Consider the following 26,703-nt stretch of genomic DNA (forward strand, 5'->3'; position numbering starts at 1 on the left):
TTTAACATTAGTAATCTTCTCTTGAAATTGTCACACTATCTGCTACCATGCAGCTGGAACTTGATTTGTTAAACAAACCACACACACATACCCATTAGACTTGGTGTCTTCATCAAGATGATAGTTCTGCAATAGCGTTTCCACAATTCTTAGTGAGTTTTGTATGCTCTAGAAAGATGCAACATCATGCATATCCATTTCCCTATCCACATTCTCTTCACTTCTGCCAATTTCCATGGTGTACTAATGTTATTGTAATACTCAAGAAGCAGAGCTCACCCCATGACATCTTGAGACTCAAACAGTGTTTATTTTAATAACTGGTTACATAAAACGAGAAGCAAAACAAGGATCAAACATTCATAGCTCTTTACAATTAAAAATTACTTCTATTAAAATTGTAATCACACATTTCTTGCAGAAGAAGTTCTCAGCCAAGCGAAGGAGGGAGAACAAACTCCACACTAGTACAGAAATAGCAGAAAGCACAAGGAAGAAGAGCCATTTCTTCCTCCTGCGGCCAGACTCTTAGGATCATCCCCTTTAATTTCCATAGGCTCTCCTGCTGTGGGCTCCCTTTCTACTGTGTTTGTCTGAGTATTGGTATTGATAAAGTCTACTTGACTAACTTCCTTTCTTTCCCTGTCCGCTAAATTACTATATTGTTCTATTTTGTCTGGGGTATGGTCAGAAAAGTAGGAAGCCATGCTCTATTTTTTTCCAGTCTAGAAAGTAGTTTGTTTGGCCCTTGAGATTTAGAGCTGTGTCCCTGGTAGAATCAGGTAAAACTCCTTAGCCAGTGCTCAAATTACAACATGAGCAGAATTCTAAACTTCTCGGATAAAAAGCAATCTTGGAATCCCTTAAAAGGACTTGTACTACTGATTGATGCAGAAAATATTCCTGAGGGAATTCTGCACCAAAAAATTAAAAAATTCAGCAAATTTTGTCAAAACACTGTATAATCATGCCAGTTTCAATTATTTTGGTGATTTATTTCAAAATACCTGTCAGCAAGCATGTCTGTAACAATACGGACACACACACACACACACACACATAAACATTCTCCCAGGAGTAGAGAGTTAAAGAAACCCCTACAACAGAGGTTCTCAAACTGTGGTCCGCGGATCACCAGTGGTCTGCGATCTCCATTCAGGTGGTCCACGGATAGTTCCCTCTAAGGTGCACGCCTGGGTGGCTGCACACAAGAGAATGAAGCTCCTAATTAGTGGAGCTGCACACCTAGGTGACTGGACTCTGGAGAAGACACACATGTAAGGGGAGGTGATGGCCTTGGCTGGGGGGAGGGGAGAATAGGCCACCACCTCACCTTACATGTGGGAGGAATTTGGGACATGCAGGGCTGCGGTGGCCAGAGAAAGGTGACTTTCCCCAGCTCCAGGGCTGTGGCTGCTGAGGAGAGACCGTCTCTCCCACCCCCCGCCTCCTTCCCAGCCCCAGGTCAGGGGAGAGAGAGGGCATATCCATCTTTCATAGCTACTAAGGTCAGAAGGGACCATTATGATCATCTAGTCCGACCTCCTGCACAACGCAGGACACAGAATCTCACCCACCCACTCCTGCGATAAACCTCTCACCTATATCTGAGCTATTGAAGTCCTCAAATCGTGGTTTAAAGACTTCAAGGAGCAGAGAATCCTCCAGCAAGTGACCCGTGCCCCATGCTACAGAGGAAGGCGAAAAACCTCCAGGGCCTCTTCCAATCTGCCCTGGAGGAAAATTCCTTCCTGACCCCAAATATGGTGATCAGCTAAACCCTGAGCATATGGGCAAGATTCACCAGCCAGATACCCAGGAAAGAATTTTCTATGGTAACTCAGATCCCACCCCATCTAACATCCCATCACAGGCCATTGTGCCTATTTACCATGAATAGAAAGGTAAGACTACTTATATTAAAATATGAGTTGTGTGCTTTTATTTGTAGAACAAAAAAATTTTAATTGTTAAGGTGTTTTTTATATAGCGCTTTTATCCAAAGCGCTTTACAATAGTTAGCTAATGGTACAAACAACATTTGGAAAGATCAGTAAGTGGTCCGAGCCCCTCAGCAATTTTCAAGTGGTCCTTAAAATAAAAATAAATAAAAAATGTTTAAAAAGTTTGAGAACCACTGCCCTACAACAACCCATTTCCCATTTTTCTGCCCCCTCCCGAGCCCAGCTGGGTCTCCCCCCTCATCGCAGACAGTCACTCACACCTCCTTCCCCCCAGAGCCCAGTTGCTTGTGTGAACATGACCAAGCCATACTAGAATCATGATTCAAACAGTTCATTTATGAAACACAGCTGGTGATTCATAGACATGCTCACAGAAGCTGGAGATAGCCAGAAATCCTGTGCTTTATGGCAGCAGTTCTCAAACTTCATTGCACCATGACCCCCTTCTGACAACAAAAATTACTAAACAACCCCAAGAGGGGGGACCAAACCCTGAGCCCTCCCAAGCCCCACTGCCCTAGGCAAGGGGGAGCAAAGCCAGAGCCTCACCACCCCAGGTGGAAGGGGCAAAGCCATAGCCCACGGGCTTCAGCCCCAGGTGGGGGGCCTATAACCTGAGCCCCACTGCCCAGGGCTTCCTTAGCAAGTCTAATACCAGCCCTAGTGACCCTATTAAAATGCAGTCATGACCCACTTTGGGGTTCCAACCCACAGTTTGAGAACTGCTGCCTTATGGCAATATTTTACTTTAAAAGTCTAAGGAAGACTATACTAGTCATAAGACATTCAACACAATTGGATACAGTGTTGTTGTAACCATGTTGGTCCAAGGATATTAGAGATACAAGCTGGGTGACCTGAAGAAAAGCTCTGTGGAGCCTGAAAGCTTGTCCCTCTCACAACCACACATTGCTCCAATAAGAGATATTAACTCATCCACCTTGTCCCTTTAGTTGGGCTATGAGTTTAAGCATGTACTTTTTTGTTAGGTTTCAGAGTAACAGCCGTTTTAGTCTGTATTTGCAAAAAGAAAAGGAGTACTTGTGGCACCTTAGAGACTAACCAATTTATTTGAGCATGAGCTTTCGTGAGCTACAGCTCACTTCATCGGATGCATACCGTGGAAACTGCAGCAGACATTATACACACAGAGACCATGAAACAATACCTCCTCCCACCCCACTCTCCTGCTGGTAATAGCTTATCTAAAGTAATCATCAAGTTGGGCCATTTCCAGCACAAATCCAGGTTCTCTCACCCTCCAACCCCCCACACACAAACTCACTCTCCTGCTGGTAATAGCTTATCCAAAGTGACCATTCTCCTCACAATGTGTATGAAAATCAAGGTGGGCCATTTCCAGCAGAAATACAGGTTTTCTCACCTCCCCACCCCCATACACACACAAACTCACTCTCCTGCTGGCAATAGCTCATCCAAACTGACCACTCTCCTTACAATGTGCATGATAATCAAGGTGGGCCATTTCCAGCACAAATCCAAGTTTAACCAGAACGTCGGGGGGGTGGAGGGGGTAGAAAAAAACAAGGGGAAATAGGCTACCTTGCATAATGACTTAGCCACTCCCAGTCTCTATTTAAGCCTAAATTAATAGTATCCAATTTGCAAATGAATTCCAATTCAGCAGTTTCTCGCTGGAGTCTGGATTTGAAGTTTTTTTGTTGTAAGATAGCGACCTTCATGTCTGTGATTGCGTGACCAGAGAGATTGAAGTGTTCTCCAACTGGTTTATGAATGTTATAATTCTTGACATCTGATTTGTGTCCATTTTTTTTTTGTTTTTTTTTTCTTTTTTGTTGTTTATTTAAGATTCCCAAACAAAACAAACAATCTTTTTCTGAATCAAAAAAATCAAGCTGGTGGGGGGGAAAAAAATCTAGCAGAATCTCTGACGAGTTATAGGTTGGTAAAATAACAAATTGATTATACTGATTATGGAGCAATCATAGGTGCTCTAGTGTTAAGGCTGAAGCCATCTTTGCATTATATGGCCAAATGTTCAACCCTCCTCCGAATTTCTCCGAGCAACAACCATTCCCCCAGAAATTGTACATGTCACATCTCATGTCTCATCCCAGGATCCTATTTTTTATTTTTGGGTTGGGGAGGAGGAGGAGGAAGGGGAAGGAGTTGGGGGGAGACATCAAAAAGATTTTTAAAGTTCCAGGGTATCAAAAGCATCCCTGTTAAGTTGTATAAATATATCCTAATCATACTTAGTTCATTAAAGCAAACTCCAAATTCATTTTGTGGGCCTTGCTCAGGAAAATTTAGTCTCTCTCTTTTTTAACAGGGAGAAAGTTAATGGGAAAGTTACAAAGACACGAAGAATTGGTTTTACATGTACCTGGAGCAAAAAGTTTAGAACATTAACAATATAAGTGTTCATAAATAAGATGACCTACTGCTTCTGCTGCCTCCAGGCTTTGTTATAGCAGCTCCTAATCTGAGCCCTAGGTAGATGATGTAAGAAATGGGGAAGTATGGAGGGCCTGCACTCTAAAAGAGGGAGGGGCAGGGCATATAATGAGGACAGCAGAGGACCAGGAAGAACATTTACTGATGGGAAGGAAGAAGGTGAACGAAGTTGCACTCTCTGATCTCAGAATGGTAACCTGACATGGCATGAAGATGGTGTGGGTGTTCGAGGAGCACAAAAGAAGGATACAAAATGGGAAAGCATAAGAAGAGGCACCAAGCCGTTTCAGGGGAATGTGATAGGAATGGCTGGGATGCAGGGGACTGGAGGGGCATGATGAACAAGGGTGTTCAGGGGACTAGGTTGGTCACAAAGTCGGGAAGAAGGGCATAGAAGTAGGATGCAAAGGCATGGAAAGAGGATGCAAAGGACTAGATAGGTAAAGAGCAGGAGAGGGGAAGTCACTCTTTCTGAGCTAACATTTTGTTTAAATCCATAGACATTCTTCCCTCTAAAAATACTCTCTCAATCTTATATGTCACATTTAATACTGCTTCCAAGTGTAAGCAGAGTCAGGATGAGCTCCACCCTGACATCTGGTGGTGTGTTGTGGCAAGTTGTGGAAAAGAACTTCAGGGGCTGATCTCATTTGCATAGGCACACCCACCCCCACCTAGCATGAGCCCATAGCTGCCCAAATGGTCACTTTGGCTGCTGTGGGATCCCCAGTTTCTCTGTTATTGGGGCAGGAAGAATAAATTGTGATTATCCTGATTATGTGAATCAAGGACAGTGGAACTGTACTTGGCCTTTTGTTATGATGGAGGGACTCCCCATCACCTAAGTAGCACTCGCTAGGCAAGGGACCTGGGTTCCAAAACTCAGTGAATTGAGAGAGGCTGGGGACAGGTATTAATACCTAGTGGGATGGGCCCCTGGCAAGGGCCCTGCATGCCAATTGCATCTCTTCCTCTCTCCACTGTGGAATATCAGAGCTAATTTTGATTCTAGTAGGAGTCTAGTTATAGACTACTCATCTCACAAACCATACTGCAGAACTAGAGGAGATTCAGAGAAGGAAGATGAAGGAAGATGGAAAAAACTCATGAAAAGACTGGGATTGTTTACTTTAGAAGGGAGATTAATAAAAAAGGTGAAATAATAAAAGTATATAAAATAATTAATGGTATGGAACAGGCAGACTGGGAACAGGGGTCGGTCCTGGGGCCGGTTTTGTTCAATATCTTCATAAATGATCTGGAGGATGGTGTGGATTGCACTCTCAGCAAATTTGCGGATGATACTAAACTGGGAGGAGTGGTAGATACGCTGGAGGGCAGGGATAGGATACAGAGGGACCTAGACAAATTGGAGGATTGGGCCAAAAGAAATCTGATGAGGTTCAATAAGGATAAGTGCAGGGTCCTGCACTTAGGACGGAAGAACCCAATGCACAGCTACAGACTAGGGACCAAATGGCTAGGCAGCAGTTCTGCGGAAAAGGACCTGGGGTGACAGTGGACGAGAAGCTGGATATGAGCCAGCAGTGTGCCCTTGTTGCCAAGAAGGCCAATGGCATTTTGGGATGTATAAGTAGGGGCATAGCGAGCAGATCGAGGGACGTGATCGTCCCCCTCTATTCGACATTGGTGAGGCCTCATCTGGAGTACTGTGTCCAGTTTTGGGCCCCACACTACAAGAAGGATGTGGATAAATTGGAGAGAGTCCAGCGAAGGGCAACAAAAATGATTAGGGGTCTGGAACACATGACTTATGAGGAGAGGCTGAGGGAACTGGGATTGTTTAGTCTGCAGAAGAGAAGAATGAGGGGGGATTTGATAGCTGCTTTCAACTACCTGAGAGGTAGTTCCAGAGAGGATGGTTCTAGACTATTCTCAGTGGTGGAAGAGGACAGGACAAGGAGTAATGGTCTCAAGTTGCAGTGGGGGAGATTTAGGTTGGATATTAGGAAAAACTTTTTCACTAGGAGGGTGGTGAAACACTGGAATGCGTTGCCTAGGGAGGTGGTGGAATCTCCTTCCTTAGAAGTTTTTAAGGTCAGGCTTGACAAAGCCCTGGCTGGGATGATTTAATTGGGTATGGGTCCTGCTTTTGAGCAGGGGGTTGGACTAGATGACCTCCTGAGGTCCCTTCCAACCCTGATATTCTATGATTCTATGATAATTTCTGTTTGCTCATTCTCATCAACACAAAAACAAGGGAACAGTCAATTAAATTAAAAGGTAGCAAGTTCAAAACTGATAAGGGTAACATGTAATAACACATAATTGGACTCACTGCCACAGATAGTTGTTGAGGCTAAGTAAAAATCAATAACTTCTGAGTGCCCTATGCAATAGATTCCAAATTTTCAGGGAATATGGTGGGCATCGATGGGAAGAATCCAATTAATTTTGGTGAAAATTGGAAAACCAGAAAAGGGAAATGGGGGACATGTGCAGCTTCTGGCTTTTAGTTAGCGGTCCCAGCAGCTTCAACTGTGCAAGAGTGTGCCTACACTGCAGCTGGGAGTGCGACTCCCAGCACAAGTAGACAGACTTGTGCTGGGAGTGCGACTCCCAGCACAAGTAGACAGACTTGCACTAGTTCCACTTGAGCAAGCTTGCTCAAAATAGCAGTGTGGATGTTGCAGTGTGGGCAGCAGCCACCACAGTCCAAGCTTAGTGACTACTTGGATCTCAACTGTGGTGGCTATCCCAAGCCACAACCCATGCCTAAAAACAGCACTGTGGATGTTAAGTGTTCTAGCTCAAGTCTATCTGCCTGGGCTGGGAAGCACACTCCAAGCTGCTGTGTAGACATACTCAAAATTATCTATAGATAAAAGAACCAGTTGGCGTAGCCCTTAACACCTTCCAACACAACATTATCCCCCATGTCATCTCAGTTTAACACACTGAATTCCTTATCTCCTAGGCAAAGAAAAGAAATAATGGCGGGAAAGCGGGAGAATGGGGCAATAGGAGAGCATTCAGAGTCCCTGAAACAGAGTGAAGGTGGTGCACACGGAGTTTGTGGGAGGAGAATGGAAGGGTTCAAGATGCCCCTGGTACAAGCGATGAGTTCAGCCTACAGAAGCAACAGAGCATGCAACCCCCTAGTCATAATTATAAAAATTTTGGAAGGGATGGTAAACAATGCTTCACTGTTTAAGCCAATCCCTAACTATCATCAATAAGGATGATACCTAGTGTGTGTGTGTGTGTGCGCACACGCACGTGTGGGGGGGGGGCGGGGGGAGAGTAGATTATCCCATATCTGCTTACTGCAGAGTTATTACACCTTCCTCTGAAGCATCGGGTACTAGCCACTGGGTCTGAGCCACCATAGCAATTCCTACATTCCTTTGTTGATGGCAGCTTTCGGAGAGCTCTATTTCTTAATACATGCACCTCTAACAGTTATAATGCAAAAGAGCAGCATAGAGCTACATCTCATTGGCTGGTATAAGAAACAGACTTTGCAAGGGACAGCTCATTGCTATGCTATGCTAAAAAGTAAGCAGTCACCGCCACTAGACACTCAGCTATTATACATGGTAATCAATTTAGCAGATAAAGGCTTCCACTTCTGAGAAAGACAGGAACAGTGTGAAAAAACAAGACATCTTGGAATGTCCAGCAGCTATCAAATGAGAATACCATTTCCAGTATAAATCATGCTCAGCTTCAAAAGACATCAGAGCAAGAATTCTATTGTATTTCAAAAACAGTGGTTCTAAACACACTTAAATTTAAAAGTATAAAGCACCAAATGACTGCCAGCCTGTCAGAGGGTCAAGGTGGGTGAGGTAATATATTTTATTGGACCCACTTTTATTGGTGAAAGTGACAAGCTTTCAAGCTACACAGAGCTCTTCTTCAGATCTAGTCATCATTTCAACTGACTGGAAAATTCAGGACACTAGCTTCAGTAAAGGAGGAGAAGCAATGTTAATGCACCATTCATTCGCCGCTCTTTCTGGGAAAATTAATTTTAAAATGGTTTGGATTTAGTACTACTATAAAAAAAACCACCAAAAATCATGTTATAATGGATATTCTGGGTACTCCCAAATCCAATTTTGTATTACAAAATGTCATTTATATGATAACATTAGTGTGGGTGAAGGCTTCTGATACAAACTGTTTTAAATGACATATATGCAAAGAACAATATTGGAGTACACTGAAATGAACAAAAGTCTGTATGTATTTTAAATTTAAGAAAGAAAATATCTGCAAAACTGATTTAAAAGAATCAGACCTGTTGGATGGGGTGCAGTACTGCCAATGCCAAAATTTTAAAAATCATAAATCAGACTCCAAAAAGATTGTGAAATTGGCCCAAAAATCCTCAGATTTTAACAGACAGATTATATTGTGGGTTTTTTGGTTTGTCATTTGGTTTTTGAATCCCCCTTGTGACCATGTGTGTGTACAGGTAGGGGGAGGAAGGGGAGGGGGAGGCATCTGGGACACTTTTGGCCAGTCACAGGCACGCTCAAGGATTGCCTTAAGGTGTGGAGCTTCTAGCTTCTTCCCAAACCCAGAACTTCTAATCAATTAATTCTGGCCCCAGCCAGAGATCTGCCTATTTCCTAATCAATCACTGAACTATGCATTTAATTAAGCCCCTTTTCTCCCCGCCCCCTTAACCTTCGTAACCTTGCCTCCTTCCATCCCACATCTCTCCCTGCTCCTACAAGGATTCTTCGTTCCTTCTCCCAGGCCCAAGGGGCAGTTGCAGCAGCAGCATCCCCTTCTCAGGCTTGGAGGGGGACAGTTGCAGGGGCTCTACACCCTCTTCCTTCTCTGTCCCTGAAACACCAGGCCTGGGAAAGGAGAAGGAATTAAAAGACTAGCCCATTATTCACAGGAGGGGAGTGGGTAAGGAGGGAGCAGAGATGCTGGGCTCTTTCTGCTCTCTCCTCCCCTCATGTCAGAATGGTATCAGATGCTCTTTCTCCCCCACCCCTTACCCAAATACTCCTGCCAACTCCCATGAGAGAAAAATTGTGCCTGTCTTCTGCAGCAGATGGCTGCTCTTCCCAGGAGGTGTGGAAGTGGAGAGGGCATCTAAGCACAGGAGGCTTTCCCCTGTGATGGGCTGGAAACTGTGGGAGGTGGGAAAGCGGGAGGAGTTGGCTGGAGCTGCTCACCTGATAGGGAGACTGACTCCAAGCAGGGGCCAAAGTCATGAGAGCTGGTAACATTATGAATGGATTAAAGGATTGGAGAGGACCATAGAGCCTTTCGTGTCTAGCAAATCTGTTAAAAACTGGCTCAGATCAGCAGTAACCAAAATTATTTGGGGCAAGGAGATAGTTTCTCAGCTTATGCTGAAGGCACATTGGTAAGGTAGTCTGGGGAAGATTTCACTACTATTATATCATTCTGTGAATCAACAGGACACTTCATTCTCAGGTGCTATTAATGGGAGCCTTACATGAATGCTAAATATTCATTAAGTTGTTTTAGAAGAATCACATAACCAATGCTTCTCCCGAAAATTTCAAAATATTAGGAGGCAACTAATAATGAATTCTTGTTTTAAGGCATACACATAGATGATGACTGAGCAGTGAAAGCTGTAAGATGATTAAAAAAACCCTTCAAACTTCGTTGTGTACTCCTTTGAGCCAAGCATTTTTACTATTGTGATGAAAAGATAGCTATAGTATGTAGTATCATGGGATGTGTATAAATACATTGAAAATGCTTGTAAATAGTTTTTTTAAAAAACAAGCCTTACTATATTTTGCATTAAGCCATACTTTTTGCTTTGCTATGACAGGAAATACTGCAATTAACAAAAAGGTGTTTTTAAACAAAGATCTAAAAGGACACAATCCCCATCAGCAGACCTAAGTTACATCCTAACATGGCACTTAGCTAGTCTTAAGGGTGGACACTCTGGATATCTTTAGGCTCCTAACTTCTATTTTGGCTCTTAACTTCCATTGAAATCAATGTAAGTTAGGAGCCTAAATTGCTCTATGGATCTACCCCCCTAGTTCTTACTTTAAGGAATTCACAAAATTGGATTTTTGAAGAATCAGTCAACTGAATAAACAAACAGCGTGTGTGTCAAGGTTCCTTCCCCACTCTGAATTCTAGGGTACAGATGTGGGGACCTGCATGAAAGACCCCCTAAGCTTATTCTTACCAGCTTAGGTTAAAAACTTCCCCAAGGTACAAACTTTGCCTTGTCCTTGAACAGTATGCTGCCACCACCAAGAATTTTAAACAAAGGACAGGGAAAGAGACCACTTGGAGACGTCTTCCCAAGCCCTACAACCCTTTTTCTGGGGAAGGCTTGATAATAATTCTCACCAGTTGGTACAGGTGAACACAGACCCAAACCCTTGGATCTTAAGAACAATGAAAAAAAAAATCAATCTGGTTCTTAAAAGAAGAATTTTAATTAAAGAAAAGATAAAAAACACCTCTATAAAATCAGGATGGTAAATACCTTACAGGGTAATCAGATTCAAAATACAGAGAATCCCTGTAGGCAAAATCTTAAGTTACAAAAAGACACAAAAAACAGGAATATACATTCCCTCTAGCACAACTTATTTTACCAGCCATTAAACAAAAGAAAATCTAACGCATTTTCTAGCTAGATTACTTACTAACTTGACAAGAGTTGGAAGGCTTGCATTTCTGATCTGTTCCCAGCAAAATCATCACATAGACAGACAAAACCCCTTGTGTCGTGTCCCCCCCCCTCCACACACACACTCCAGATTTGAAAGTATCTTGTCCCCTCATTGGTCATTTTGGGTCAGGTGCCAGTGAGGTTACCTTAGCTTTTTAACCCTTTACAGGTGAAAGGGTTTTGCCTCTGGTCAGGAGGGATTTTATAGCACTGTATACATAAAGGTAGTTACCCTTCCCTTTATATTTATGACAGTATGCATACTCAATAACATGAGGTATATAATCTAGATATATAAATCTGCAGCCATACTACCTTTTGTTATTGGTTTGAGAGATTTGATGGGCTATGAGAAGCATGATGGTTAGGTACTTGGACGGTATTGGGAAACTTCTAATAAATACCTAGTTGCTACAGGAAGTGGTGATTTAGTAGGTGACACTCTTCCCCTTGACTTTCCATACTGAAGTGTTTTAGTACTATTACAGGGTACTGTGTGGCTGGCAAATGCCAAATCAAATAATTGCAACTGGCCTGTCTAGAATTCACCCTAAATTTTAATTTGGGTATAGTATACTTCTAAAAATATGAGACTAATTCTTCTCTCCCAGCTATGTGAAATTAGTGCAACTTCAACTCCTGCAGTGTGCCCTTGTTGCCAAGAAGGCCAATGGCATTTTGGGATGTATAAGTAGGGGCATAGCGAGGAGATTGAGGAACGTGATTGTCCCCCTCTATTCGACATTGGTGAGGCCTCATCTGGAGTACTGTGTCCAGTTTTGGGCCCCACACTACAAGAAGGATGTGGATAAATTGGAAAAAGTCCAGCAAAGGACAACAAAAATGATCAGGGGTCTGGAACACATGACTTATGAGGAGAGGCTGAGGGAACTGGGATTGTTTAGTCTGCAGAAGAGAAGAATGAGGGGGGATTTGATAGCTATTTTCAACTACCTGAGAGGTGGTTCCAGAGAGGATGGTTCTAGACTATTCTCAGTGGTAGAAGAGGACAGGACAAGGAGTGATGGTCTCAAGCTGCAGTGGGGGAGGTTTAGGTTGGATATTAGGAAAAACTTTTTCACTAGGAGGGTGGTGAAACACTGGAATGCGTTGCCTAGGGAGGTGGTGGAATCTCCTTCCTTAGAAGTTTTTAAGGTCAGGCTTGACAAAGCCCTGGCTGGGATGATTTAATTGGGGATTGGTCCTGCTTTTGAGCAGGGGGTTGGACTAGATGACCTCCTGAGGTCCCTTCCAACCCTGATATTCTATAATTCTATGATTCCTGTTTTACACTGATGAAAGAGAGAAAGGAAAATCAGGCCCCTGGCTGTGTTCCAACTCACAGCAGAATGCATTTCCGTGGCAGGTGAAGTGATCCTTTTATGTATTTCCCAAGGTGATGAGACTTTAATCAATTAACATTTGTAAAGTACTATAAGATTTCTGGATGAAAAGTAATAGTGGAATACAAATTAGACTATTACCCTTTCAGTATATTTTGCTATTTAACTTGCAATCTGAGGTTAAAAACAGTACTCCAAAAAAAGGTTTTGTAATACATTTCTCTAGCAGCATTGTTACTGAATTTATACCACGATGCATAGTAAAGTATTTGCAAAGAGTTATGTAAGCCTCTGCCAGGCATCATTAGCCATTATAAGGGCAGTTCAATACCGTCCAAGGGTTCTGTTTAAAACAAAGTGACTGGCTCAAACCACCTTCTAAAATCTTATCCTATCCACCCCAAGCTAGGCTTTAAGAATTTAAAGTTTTGACCCTCCGTGTACTTTCACAGGTGCTTCTGCTCCACTCAAGCACTCTTTGGGAATACAAACCACAATTACTCTTATCTGGGGAGAAACACCACATAAAAGATTAAATTTAAAAACCAAAGCAGTGTATGAGGTGTTTGCCAGACCCCTCAATCCTGAATATAATTGTCCGTTTTATTGAGGTCCAAAGTTCTTAGTCACAAAACTACACACACTGGTGCAGCGGTGATCAAGTAGAAAGCAGAAAATGGCTTTCCTCACTGTGAATTCTCCAGTTCTGAGAAGCCTTTACCACCAGGTCCCACTCCAGTTACTCTATAAAGGGTTCCAAATTGCTGGTCAGAAAACTCAGACAGGACCCTCCAATTCACTGGTTGAATTTGGGCTCCCGAACCAACCATATTCCACCAGGATGACTATCCACAGGCTATATCTTTCACAATTTCTATCCATTTCATAAACACATTTATATGCATCATTTAACACCCTTTTCTAAAAGAACTCCAATACAAAACACTATGCAGAAGTGAATGGGGGAATAATTATAAATTGTGTAAGTTAAGTCTCTCACAGCCAATAGGTAGTGGAACTATGGGTGCTAAGCTGTCACACCCCGGCTTGAAGTGATTTCCATTATATAAAGGGTTTACAGTTTGATTCAATAGCTCTCAGCACACACACCCTCTATAAAAATTGTTCCAGCATCCCTGGTTTAGATGTTTTCCTCTTTCTTTATAGAGAAAGCAAATAACTACTTTTATTTTTAAAGCTTATAACATTAGGGGGTTACTGTTATTTAATAGCCTAATTCACAACATTATATAATCACCAAGGTCTGGAATCAGTAACAAAATTAAAGACTGAAAGACAAATTCTGTCCTCAGACTGCACATAGAGGTCTCACTGAAGCCTTGTGGAGCTCCACAGAGATGCATCCCAGGGCAAAATCTAGCATTTGTTAGTATACTGTGCCATACCACAAAATAAAACAGTTCATAAGCTGAATTATTTTTAGTAAAAAAGGGAAGCACCAGAGAAGGGGGTCAGATTATGAACAGGTATAGAGAGGGAGAGATGGGACACAGCCCCTCCCCCCCAACAGAGCAAGCAAGGAGAGGCGTCACAGCCAGCAGAGCGAGAAGGGAAGAGGCAGGGCCAGAGTCTCTCCCCTTCTTGCCACACTGCTGTCCCCCACACCTCCGAAGCAACTGCAACTCCAGGGCTGGCAGGCTGCAGCAGCCGTTTTGCTCAGCCCCGCCCTGCAGAGCAGGCTGCGGCCACCCCGCCTGGTTTGGCCTGCCTGAGCAGGCTGCGGCCACCCCGCCTGGTTTGGCCTGCCTGAGCAGGCTGCGGCCACGCTGCCCAGCCTGTTGGAGCAGCTCCAGCCAAGCCAGAGACATCCTCCCCTGGCCCTCCCCAGATAAGGTAGGAAAGGATGGGATGGGGAGAGTGTGGGGGTCCTGGGCTAGGGGTGGGGTCATGTGGGGGGGCGTGGTCACAGGGGGTTACTCCCCTAGCCCCCAGCTTCTCCCCCCCAAAAAAATTTCCCCATCAGTTGCTGTCCCAGCCCATCAGGGTAAGCAGCTGGCAGGCTGGGACACTTTGTTTACTTCATTTTAGAGACTAACCAATTTATTTGAGCATAAGCTTTCGTGAGCTACAGAAGTGAGCTGTAGCTCACAAAAGCTTATTCTCAAATAAATTGGTTAGTCTCTAAGGTGCCACAAGTACTCCTTTTCTTTTTGCGAATACAGACTAACACGGCTGTTACTCTGAAACTTTTACTTCATTTGTTTACCTCGAGCGTCCGCAGGCACGGAGGTAAACCTATCTCGACCCGCCAGTGGCTTATCCTGATGGCCCGGGAGCCAAAGTTTTGCTGACACCTGCATTATAGAGTCGGCTTATGAATGGGTCATAAAAATTTTCCATTTTTACTTATCCATCTTGCGGGGCTCAGCTTATAAATGAACCGGCTTATGATAGAGTATATACGGCAATTTAGGAGTACTTAATGAAGCTTTATGATTCATAGATTCCATGGACAGAAGGGACCATTGTGATCACTAGTTTGACCTCTTGTACATAACACAGGCTACAGAATTTCCCCAAAATAATTCCTAGAGATCTTTTAGAAAAGCCTCCAATCTTGACTTAATTGTCACTGAAGCAGAATCCACCATGACCCTTGATAATTTGTTCCACTGGTTGATTACTCTCACTGTTAAATATTTACACCTTATTTTCAGCCCAAATTTGTCTAGCTTCAGCTTCCAGCCAGTGGACCCTGTCACACCTTTCTCTGCTAGACTGAAGACCCCATCATTAAATATTTGTTCCCTATGTAGGTACTTATAGGCTAATCAACTCTCCCCTTAACCCTCTCTATGTTAAGCTAAATAGATTGAGCTCTTTGAATCTATCATGATAAGGCATGTTTTCTAATCTTTTAATCATTCTCTTGGCTCTTTTCTGAACCCTCTCCAATTTATCAACATCTTTCTTCAATTGTGGGCACCAGAACTGGACATAATATTCCAGCAGCACACTGAGGTGTACAAAATACAGAGGTAAAATAACCTCTCTACTCCTACTCAAGAATCCTTTGTTTATGCATCCAAAGATTATATTAGATCTTTTGGCCAGCATCATATGGAGAACTCATTCAGCTAATATCTGCTATGACCCCTAAATCTTTTTCAGAGTCACTTTTTCGCAGGATAGAATCTTCCATCTTGTAAGTATGGCCGGCATTATATGTTCCCAGATGTATTAAAATGAACAGTTTGCTTCCGCCCTACTTATCAAGTGATCCAGATCACTCTGTCAGTTGACTTGTCGTCTTCCTGATTTACCATTCATTCCAATTATTGTGTCATCTGCAAACTTTATCAGTGATGATTTTATGTTTTCTTACAGGTCATTGATAAAAATGTTTGAAAATATAGCCAAGAACCAATCCCTGCAGGACCCCACTAGACACAGTCAGTTTTAAAAACTGTGTGTGCTGATGCTTTTAAGTGCTAAAAAGCACTTTTTTTGCAATGAAATGATAGAACTCTAAATAGGAATTTTTTGCCTAACAACTTTTCTATATGCACTTCACCATACTGGCAGTGTAGGTTGCTGCCTTGTCTCACCCAGCCCAGGTAGGACTGACACCACAACCTGAGTCTGGAGGAGGCCCTTTTCATCAGGGCTTCATTTATGGGTGCCATCAACAGTCTTCAGCAAAAAAAAAAAAAAAAAAAAAAAAGAAAAGAAAAAAAGTTCCATAGCTAAATCATTTCACTAGCACAGGTCTTCCTTGTCAGACCCTCCCTACTCCTGGCAGCTTTCCTCTGTCCTCCCACAGGCACCTGCTATTCCAGGACTTACACATTCCAGGACTTATACTAAAAGCCAACCTGCTTCCTGTAGCTCCCTTTTCCTCTTTCAGCCTTTATAGTAATCACCTAGACCCTTCCCAGTTAGGATTGATAATGCCCTCTACCAGTGCCAAACAGCTCTGGCCACAGACCCTTAAAGGGGCAGATGGCTCCATCATAGGCAAGATGAAGCACTGAAAAAAAATTCCTAAAATTCTATCATAGTAGCAAGTTGTTTTAGATTTTTCACTTTAAATTGTGGATCAAGCATGAACTTTCTCTTTTTAAAATGGTACCTACGGAGCACACATGGAACAGTTCTACAGTAACAAACTTATTATTTTCCATTCCTTGGTGGTCAAAGGAGTTAGTCCCCTTGTTTAAAAATGTTTCCTTAAGAGATGCTACTATTATAGAAAATAAAAGATTCAGCAATGACCACTGAAGAATTTAGTTGCAAACTACCATGCTGTAACAATTGTGGTAAAACACTGTATAAGGCTTTTTTGTAAATACAATTGTATTCAATTCAACTTTCACAAGTACTACTGTACTTTTACCAAAAACAGGAAAAGTGAAAGATATGGGATTGCAATATCTAAACATAGAAGTAACCCGTTTACCCCACACTGTGTTCCAATCCTGACTTTCCAACGAGCCATTCATTCCCCCAAATGCAGTTTGGGGGGGGCAGGAGGAGAGTAAATTACAACCCTATACCTGCAAAGATTTCAAGGAGGAAAAAATGAAAGTTCAAAATAAAAGAGTTGCTAGCTGGCTTTGAAATGTCTCTGCTCTGGTTACCCCACTCCAGAAGATGGGGAAGAAATTTAAATGCTAACCAGCCAATTTTGCAAGTGATCCACTTTGAAAACTCCAGGGACGAGCTCTAGTTAATTATAAGCACAAGTGAACTTGCACTTGATTAAATACAGTTGTACTGTACTGTCTTTTGATTTTAAGATCAACTATAAGTGCATACAGTTAAAGCATTGCGACGTAAGACATAAATCAAAGACACAGCCTAAAAGATGAGAAGCAGACAAATACAGCTCACACTGCTAAAGGAACATCTTCTGTCAGAACTGCATAACTGGAGGGAGTCTGGGGGAGATCCCAGAATCTAGACTCATCCACTGGTAACATTAAAGACCAGGGAAAGAGAGAGCCTGCAGAAATTCTTCAGAAAGCTGTTGCAGAGGAAATCTTTAGCAACAGCTCCTTTCCCCACTCCTTTATCTTACACTTTTCTATTAACTGATAGGAGGTTCTCTTGGCCCAAACTCCTGTACTCTGTTTTTTCTCTGGCATCCCAAAAAGTAAATTGTTTCCTGCTTCCATGCCATGCCTGTCCACAGGGAGGACAGTATAGGAACTCAGTTGGGTCCACCTGAATTTAGAAGAAAACACTACTGTAAAAGTTGGCTCTTCTTCCTCTAACAGCCATCCATGACAGCCCAGAAGAGGGGAAGGGGGGGGGGGAACCAATGACCAGTTACAGCTCCCCAGTGGTTAAACAGGATTGAACTAGGAGGGGGATGATCACCACACTAGACAAGAGAACACTGGATAGAGAGCACTGCTTACCCAAGCCAGGGCAAGGAGGGAATGCTCCTTCCGCTTTTAGCGGAGAAGGAGGAGGTGTGCTCCCTCTATTTATTTTAACCTCCGCAGCTCACTATCTTACACCAGCTAGCTAGAAATAACTGGAACTTAGGTCAAGCAGAGGAAGTGCAACTGGGCAAAGAATAGTCATGAAGAAGTATTGACAGTGGCCTCTTGACCTTGTGAAATAATATCATATGTTCATTTCTTATGCTGACAGATTGGACACCACTTACCTAAGCCATGATCCTGCAAAGAGAGCTCAGCAGGTACACCCCCTACACCAATACAGTTCTTTGTGCAGGATGAACTCCTCAGGTCATGGAATGCATCTTTATTCTCCTGGTGAGGTGTCATGCACACCAACAGCAGTGTAAACAGAGTAAATTAATAATAAATAGATTTTTACTAATTAAAGATTAAATGTGCACAAGACCACGTCCTTAATTCTTTTTCAAAGAGTCATATTTCTATATTCCTGGTTTTTACTGTGGAACCAGGGCCGGTACAACCAGTAGGCGAACTTGGTGGCCGCCTAGGGCGCCAAGTCTTTGGGGGCAGCCAAAAGCGCACTCCGGATAGGCGGTGGAGCAGAGGTGAGCTGAGGCAGGGGGGGCGCGGGGAAGGCCACCTGCAGCAAGTAATGGGGGGAGGGGAACTGCTCCCCGCCCCAGCTCACCTCTGCTCTGCCTTCTCGCTCCGCTTCTCCCACCTCCCAGGCTCGTAGCGCCAAACAGCTGATTGGCACCGCAAGCCTGGGAGGCAGGAGAACCGGTGCAGCCGTGGCATGCTCGGGGAGGAGGCAGAGCAGAGATGAGCTGGGGCGGGGAGCTGCTGCGGGGGGCCGGGCGAGCGCAAGGTGGAAGTTTTGCCTAGGGCATGAAACATCCTTGCACCGGCCCTGTGTGGAACTATGACAACTTCTACAAGTTAAGGGCCCAGCAATACAAGGTACTGAACAAAGTTTGTCCTTAAACAGTATTTTAAAAAAATTACATGTACTTTTGTTTTTTCTTCCTAAATTATACATGGTTATATTCATTAATACATAAAGGGGAGAGGGTGGAAATCAGTCCTGAAGTTATTCCACACACAGAACTCTGATCAACTTCCATGGGACTCATATGCTCTGTATCAGACCCATTAATGAGAGACCATCCGATATAAATGGGTAGGCTTTCATTGACTGAGTTTATGGCTTGATTTTGTTTTATAGGTTGACTCTGATATTACTCACTCTGGTATAACTCCACTGAAGCCAGTGAAATTAAATTGCTGTAAGTGACAGTAGGATTATGCCCTTAAGGTTTGCTTTTTTGGCTTTGCTATTTTAGAAATGTGAGAAATCTGCTATTTGAAATTCAGCTTCCATTGCTTTGAAAGGTTATCATCTTGACTGAATGTCCTACAAAGTGCCCAACACACAATGTTTTTAGGGAGTTTTTATATATTCAGCTATCAAACTAAAAATTTATGAGTATAGCCACAGCTACTGTATTGATTTTTATTGCCACACACATTGGAAGTAAACAAACAAGCAATAATAAATTATGTCCTTGCAGTGCAAGCATAGCCTGAGTGAATCCTAGAAGCTAGAGAATGCGTCTAGGCCTATATTTCATTAATGAGACTGACGTTAGAAAGAAGTTGAGGGCGCCAGCAGTGGCTGATTTAGAGTAAGTGGGGCCCTGCATGCAGCTTCATTTTCAGGCCCTCCCCTCGGGATCCAGCCAAGAAAAAGAATGCTCTCTCTTCTCTCCCCCCATTTTTCATTCTTTTTTTCTTCATCCTTCTCCTATACTATAAGTAATGGGAAGTTAATGAAAATAAAGTGAAGTACCTTGATTGGGGCAGGGGATTGGGGTACAGGAAGGGGTGCGGGCTCTGGGAGGAAGTTTGGATGCAGGCTCTGAGCTGGGGCAGGGGGTGGGGAGAGGTTCGGGCTCTGGGAGGAAGCTTGGAAGCGGGGTGCATGCTCTGGGATGGGGCGGGGGTTGGGGTATGGGAGGGAGGCAGTGCTTACCTTGGGCAGCTCCCAGCACACACACACACACACACACACCGACCCACCCACCCACCCTCTGGCAGCGGCTCCTAGGCAGGGGGGGAGTAGGCGCAGAAAGGGGGTCTCCGCGCACCACTGCCTGCAGGCACCTCCCCCGCAGCTTTCATTGGCCACAGTTCCCGGCCAATGGGAGCTGCAGTCTTGGTGTTCAGGGCAGGGGCAGCGTGCAGAGACACACACACACACACAGGGGCCACAGGGACATGCCAGCTGCTTCTGGGAGTCAAGTGGCATGGAGGGAGGGAAGCAGAGCGGGCAGGGAGCCACCTTAGCCCTGCTGCTGGCACGTCTCTGGGCTGCCCTTGGAGGGAGGAGGCGAGTAGGTCTGGGTAGCGCGCGGAGCCGCCTCCTCCCCCCACAGGCGTGCACAGAGACGTGCCAGCAGCTGACCGCTTCCCGGAGCAGTCTGGGGCCACCAGCCACAGCATGCAGGCAACCTGCTGTGCTGCTAGCCTGGACTCAGGGGCAGGTTGTCAGATATTTGTCCTGCATTTTGGGGGCCCGCCCCTCTATCGTTGGGGGCCCCGTGCCACCACATGGTTTGTTTCATAGTGAATCCACTCCTGAGCACCAGTCTACTTTGCTTATAAGTTACATGGCACTGTTCTACAAATGTGCGGACCCAGCCCCTCTTAAAGTGAGGCTGTCCCTCTTGACAAAACTTAACATTGCAAAGCATATGAAATACATATATAGTTCCCTTGCCAAAACATCAAATTAAGCAGAACAATGTTGAGAAATGTTTTCATATTTATCATGAGAATGTTTTTAAATTGCCAAATACAGTAGACTGTAAAAGGGTAAAATATACTCCAGCTATTGTAATTACATAACTCATGTAATCCAGAGCAGTGGAAGGACACCTAGAGCAGTGGAGGTTATATTGCATTTTATAGAACTTCCTTATGAAATTCGGGGGGGGGGGGGGGTGTTTTTTTAAAAACACAAGAACCACTCATTCATTATCTGCAATATTTTGTCCTGGTTTTGACCAGTCTAGGCATGACACCTATGTCTTCCTCCCTACATTTTCAAACTAAAAATATCACCCAGTTAAAGAAAATTTTCACTCATTCCAAAGTTAACATTTTTAAAGTTAGTCCTTGTAATGATCTTCAGTGACGAAAAATCATTAAAGAGAAATATCCATTTTATAAACTCTTGCTTAAAAGTGATTTTGATTCTAAGATCAAGAAGCAAAAGTAATTTAACAATTTTCCTGATCTCTCTCAAAACACTGGGAAGCTATATAAAGGTCCGGATTCAGCAGAGCACTTATGGCTCAATGAAGTCAATGGTTAAAGTTAAGCTTAGGCTTTGATTCTGCACAAATTTTTGCAATAATGAACTTTACACATGAGGAGTCCCATTGACTTCAATGGCATAAAGTTCAGAACACACACGTCTTTGCAGAATCAGCGGCAGAATTTGTTCAGTGCTGACTAACTCAAATATACATACACTTTATAGATTCTTCCTGATACTCAAAAACTGAAGTGCACCTTTTAATTCAGTTACTCATTTCTCCCATAGCTAAAGATCAAAGAAGATTGATATATTCTTGTACCATATTTTCAAATAATTATTTCTGCAAAAGTATTTGATTGCTTAGACATACACTAACTCCAGAGTGACTCACATATCCTGAACTTTTCTAGTAGAGAATCCATTGTAGGAGTCGACAGACCTATTAACAACAAGCATCATCACTTAACTTCAAGCTGACAGCCATAAGAGTGATAGCTTTGAACAACACCTTCCTCCAATAATGAAAAAAATGACTATTTCAGCCTGAAATTACTGCAGTGTGCGTGAAACATTTGCTAGTAGCGTCTGACAAATATTCTGCAAGTTCATATATATTTTAGAAATAACTTGTATTATCACAGATGCTATTTGTGCTGGTATTTGTACATAGGCACAAAACAGGTTCACTTTTCTATATTATGCGAGAAAAGAAGTTACCCAACCAGAGCAGTACCGATAAATTAAAGTAAATGGGGCACATCATCAGGCTGTAACAGACACAGGGCTTTCCTACATGGGAAAGTTACACAAGTATAAGATGGTGTGAATTTAAGCCACTTGAGTTATACTGATATAACTCCCTGTGAATGCCCTTATGAGGGTATGAGAATGCCTTTTTCTGATTTAGTTTATGTCATTGTCTTTTTGTAGTGTACTTTAAACCACTTCCATTCTTATAAGAGCATCAACATGGTGGAGTTACACCCATATGATTATAGCAATTTAACTATACTGGTATAGTTTATCAGTGCAACTGGAAAAGTTTCTTGTGTAGACAAGCCCATAGCGAGGCATACAGAATTACTCTGGCAGTGTTAATGTCATGATGTGCCCTGATGTCACCAGTATGTTTGATTAACAGATTACTCCTGAAAAGTCTCAGATCGTACAACCAATTACATATGCTCATAAAACTTTTAATTCAATGGAACTACTTAAATGCATGAAATTACACACAGTGCAGAGTCAACCTGTGGAAGTCTTTGCCAGAGGACATTGTGAAGGCCAAGACCATAACAGGGCTCAAGAAGAACTAGATATGTGTATGAAGGATAGGTCCATCAATGGCTACTAGCCAGGATGGGCAGGGATGCAAAACCATGCTCTATTTGCCAGAATCTCGGAACAGGCAGCACAGGATGGATCACTTGTTGATTACCTGTTCTATTCATTCCCTCTGAAGCACCTGGCATTGGCTGCTGTCAGAAGACAGCATACTGAGCTAGAAGGACCATTGGTCTGATCCAGTATGGCCATTTTTATGTTCTTATTAAGTGGTGGTAGGATCAGAGCCAGAGTTTTTCAGTGTTCCCTAGTCACAACTTTTCTAAGACTCCAAAAGTTGCAAACCAAACTATGAACATGGAACCCTATGCCTACAAATGTCATATGACAGGATCAAAGCCTAGAAGACATACTGTTAGCATTATGCAAAGCACAATCCCCAAATACTCACACAAAACTTCAATTTTTGTTAATGGCAATGTGGCCTGAATAAAAGACTTCAGATTTACACAGAGTAGAATGTGGCCCACAGTGGAACATGTGCACATTTTGTTTTTAAATTGTGTCCTTATATTTAGCCAGGAAATCAGAATGATATTGGAATCATTTGCACTGTGAAGAGAGAAGACCGTTCAGTGCACCAGATGGTGATGTTGATTACTTTTCCCTGGGCCTGATAGCCTTGACAATCGCCTCTACACTCACTTTTCCTCTTAAATACACGGTGCCCCCTATACGTTCAGTTTAAACAGTGGTGCAAACACACGCTCCTCCCACAGCCTGAGGCTTTCCCTCCTGTGTGCACGTGCAAGACACACAGCTGGCAAGAGTGAAGCTTACACTTAGTCGCACTCTTCTTTCCTAAGCAGGTTTCAGAGTAACAGCTGTGTTAGCCTGCATGCGCAAAAAGAAAAGGAGGACTTGTGGCACCTTAGAGGCTAAGAAATTTAGCTCAGGAAAGCTTATGCTCAAATAAATGTGTTGTGGCACCTTAGTGACTAAGTCCTCCTTTTCTTTTTTCCTAAGCAGGTTTGCCTCCCTTTCTAGGGCGTTTGAAGGGAGCTGGGTTTACCTGCACCTCCCGTGGAGCCTGACTTTCCTCTGCCTTGCACCTGCTGTCCCATTAACACCTTTTCAGAGCGCGGGGAGGGGAATGCTACCGAACCAAGAGGCGCCTGTTTCCCGCCCACACTTTACCCAAGCGGCGTGGCGCCGCGGTGGAGACCACAGGGCTCTCCAAGCTCAGGGGAATAAGGACGCTCTCCCGCCCCCTCAGCCGGAGCTGTCAGTGGTACCGGGGGAGAGGGACTCACCGCGCTGCCCTCGGCTCCCTCGTCTTTGCTCCGCGCGGCGCTGGGCTCGTCCTGCAGCAGCTGCTCCAGGCAGGTGGTGCCGGGCAGAGAGGAGCTCTTCTGGTGGGTCAGGTGTGCTGCGGGGCGGCGTCCCTCCTCCCCTCCTGCCTTGTCCGCGCGGGCTGGGGCAGCGGGGGGCAGCGGGGAGGAGGAGACGGGAGAGCCGGCAGGGCGGCCTGGCGGCTGCTGCCCCTTGCCCTGGTGGAGCAGGTGCTCGCGGAGGCGGCGCAGGGCGGAGGCGGGCTCGCCGCCCGGCTCTACCGGCTCGGCCGAGGAGCAGCACAGGTTGGGCTGCGAGGAGGAGAAGACGCGGTCCAGCACCTGCTTCCGCCTCTTGAAGCCGCTCCACCTGGCGCCGGGCAGCGGGTCCCCCTTGCCGCTGCCCGCAGGAGGCGCGGCGAGGGGCTGGGGCTCCGCAGTGCGGCGCTCCGCGCCGGACCTGCAGCTCCTGGCTTTGCTGCCCAGCTGCAGGCTCTTCCAGAGCCAGGCCTGGAAGGAAGCCGCCGGCTCGGGCTCGCTGGGCTTGTCCCCAGCAGCAGCCCGCGGCTCCATCCTCTTCCTCCCGCCTTCACTCCCCCGCGGCTCCTGCTTTGGCGGAGGCTGCGGGAGCAAGAGCAGCAGAGTCCGCTGGCTCTCGGCCGCTTCAATCCAGCCCCGGGTGGGGAGGAAGCTGCGCCCGCCCTCGCAGCGGGATGCGCACGGGGGCCGCCGCCGCCGCCTCCTGGTGCTGCAGCAGCCCCGGCTCTTTCCACCGGCCGGCTGCCAGCGGGCGCAGCAGCTCGATGGGCCAAATCGGCGGCACCAAAGTTTACCTGGCTCCCTTTCCCTAATTCCCTTCCTGTGGCTGCGGGCGGTTTTCACTGCCCGCGGGAGCCGGCTGCTGGCTAGGGCGGGGGGTTAACAAACACGTGCGCGATCATGGGGCAAACCCAAAACTGGGGGGAGGAATTATCGCTTCAGATCAGGATGGAAAGTTTGAAACGATAAATCCGCAGATAGTCCCCTGGCGGTTGCGGGCTGCTATGAACCCAGACAGCCCTGCTGCTGCGCAGATTGGGGCTGAGCTCCCAGGTGATTCTGCAAACGCTTTTATCACGGCGCCAACCGTGAAAGTTAGGAGTTTATGGAGGGACGCTGATTAATTGGCCCACAGTATAGTCACAGCTGCGGAGGGGATGATGAGTGAGTGGCTTGTCACCGTACGCATCCAAAGTTGTAATATAAGTGGGTTCTCCCTGCCTCCTGTTGTCCCTTCCACATCCGACTGCATTTGCGACCAGTCTCTATGAGAGAGAGAATATAACAATCAGCAGATACTGTCATTTAACCAGTAGGTATGGCAACTATAAAAATAACTGCAACCCTGTGATTCCTTGCAGGCTAGTTCCGGGAAGTGGTGGGGATTAAAGGCATAGCATCTATATGTAGACTAAAACAACGCTTGCGGGTTATGATTTCCATTTATAGCACGAATGTCTGCTACTTGCTCCCTATTTCCCACACCGCGATGCGTGCAGATAGGGCCGGACTGGATCTGAGGTCTCGGACTTGTTCCGCACGATTACCTTGAGCTGCTGTACCGCCAGAGGTTTTCCTTCCAGAGCTCTACAACTGTCCTACATTGGCCTCAGGCGCGTGAGGTTAGTTTGCTCACGATGGGAACTGGGCTTTTGCATATGGAGACTCGGGTTGAGGAAATTAATCTGAAATTATAAGCAGGCGATGTCTGGCAAATCTCCTTTGATGGATTTCAGAGTAACAGCTGTGTTAGTCTGTATCCGCAAAAAGAAAAGGAGTACTTGTGGCACCTTAGAGACTAACAAATTTATTTGATAATAAGCTTATGCTCAAATAAATTTGTTAGTCTCCTAAAATGCCACAAGTCCTCCTTTCCTTTGATGGAAAGGCTGAAACAGCTGACTTTTCTGCCAGGCCCACTTGCTTGGGGATAAGCCTTTAATTCTCAGTGCCTCCAGCAGTATCTTAAGGTAACATTGTCTTCCTAATAGAAATTGTGAGGACCTTTCAACATAGATCATTATGAATACCTGACCTATTCTCCCAATAGTATTTTCTCTAAAGCCATTCACAGAAGTGTCGCTGTTGAAAGTGACGCTATGGAAGTGATGCTGGAGCAATGATTGTTACTGCATCAGTCATTTTAAATAATCGCAGGCATCCCAGAAAACATTGACCTTAGTACACAATTTATCCAGAGGTACATGATACATCTTCTGGTTTGTAGCTATATCCATATCAAGTCTTGCTTTTCTGAAGGTATGAGAAAAATCATCTAGTGGGTTCCAATTTTCTGTGCAGCTAGAAAGCTTGTCTCTCTCAACAACAGAAGTTGGTCCTATAAAAGATATTACCTCTCCCATCTTGTCTCTTATTACATTGAATTGTCTATTCCTATCACAACACACACAAAACGTAGGTAAACAATAGAACAACAATCAGGGATTAGCTCTCACAATACAATTTTGGATCTCTCTGAAGCTTTGTTGTTTATTTAAAAAGTTGAGGGATTCAAATGGTGCCTTTTAGAACTGCATTCCACCATCACCAGCAAGGCCAAAGTAAGGAAGTACACAAAAGGCCAGATCCTTACCTCATGTGCCTCAATGAAGCTTTATTGACATCACTAATGTACACTAGCTGAGAATCTGGCCCTGAGTATTAAGGACACTTGCTGAAATTCATGCTACTGTTTACATTAAACTGTAAGTCTAATGGGTATGTTGCTAATGTAGTACATTAGTACATAAGAAAGTTTTGTTGATGTAAATGGTGTTTATTGTGCTGAGCGAAATGATAAGAAGGGCAGAAACTCCACTTGTTGCATCCCAGAAAATGAGAAAGAGAAGATGTCCTGTCAGAATAAATAGAAGCAATTATGCACAAGGACAGTCATAGAGGACCAGGTTTTCAGTAATGTTTTG

General features: G+C 44.4%; 1 protein-coding gene across 1 annotated transcript in view; it reads right to left on the reverse strand.

The window, feature by feature from the left end:
- The window catches only part of MCTP1 (multiple C2 and transmembrane domain containing 1), a 440,685-nt gene extending 416,372 nt beyond the window's left edge, over positions 1 to 24,313 (reverse strand). The window contains exon 1 of the mRNA XM_077816331.1: positions 23,723 to 24,313. Coding sequence (XP_077672457.1) covers positions 23,723 to 24,313 — 591 coding nt within the window. The remainder of the gene's footprint in view (positions 1 to 23,722) is intronic.
- Between the last annotated feature and the right edge of the window lie 2,390 nt (positions 24,314 to 26,703).

Source organism: Eretmochelys imbricata, chromosome 5 (genome assembly GCF_965152235.1).
Source record: "Eretmochelys imbricata isolate rEreImb1 chromosome 5, rEreImb1.hap1, whole genome shotgun sequence".
Classification (NCBI taxonomy): domain Eukaryota; kingdom Metazoa; phylum Chordata; order Testudines; family Cheloniidae; genus Eretmochelys; species Eretmochelys imbricata.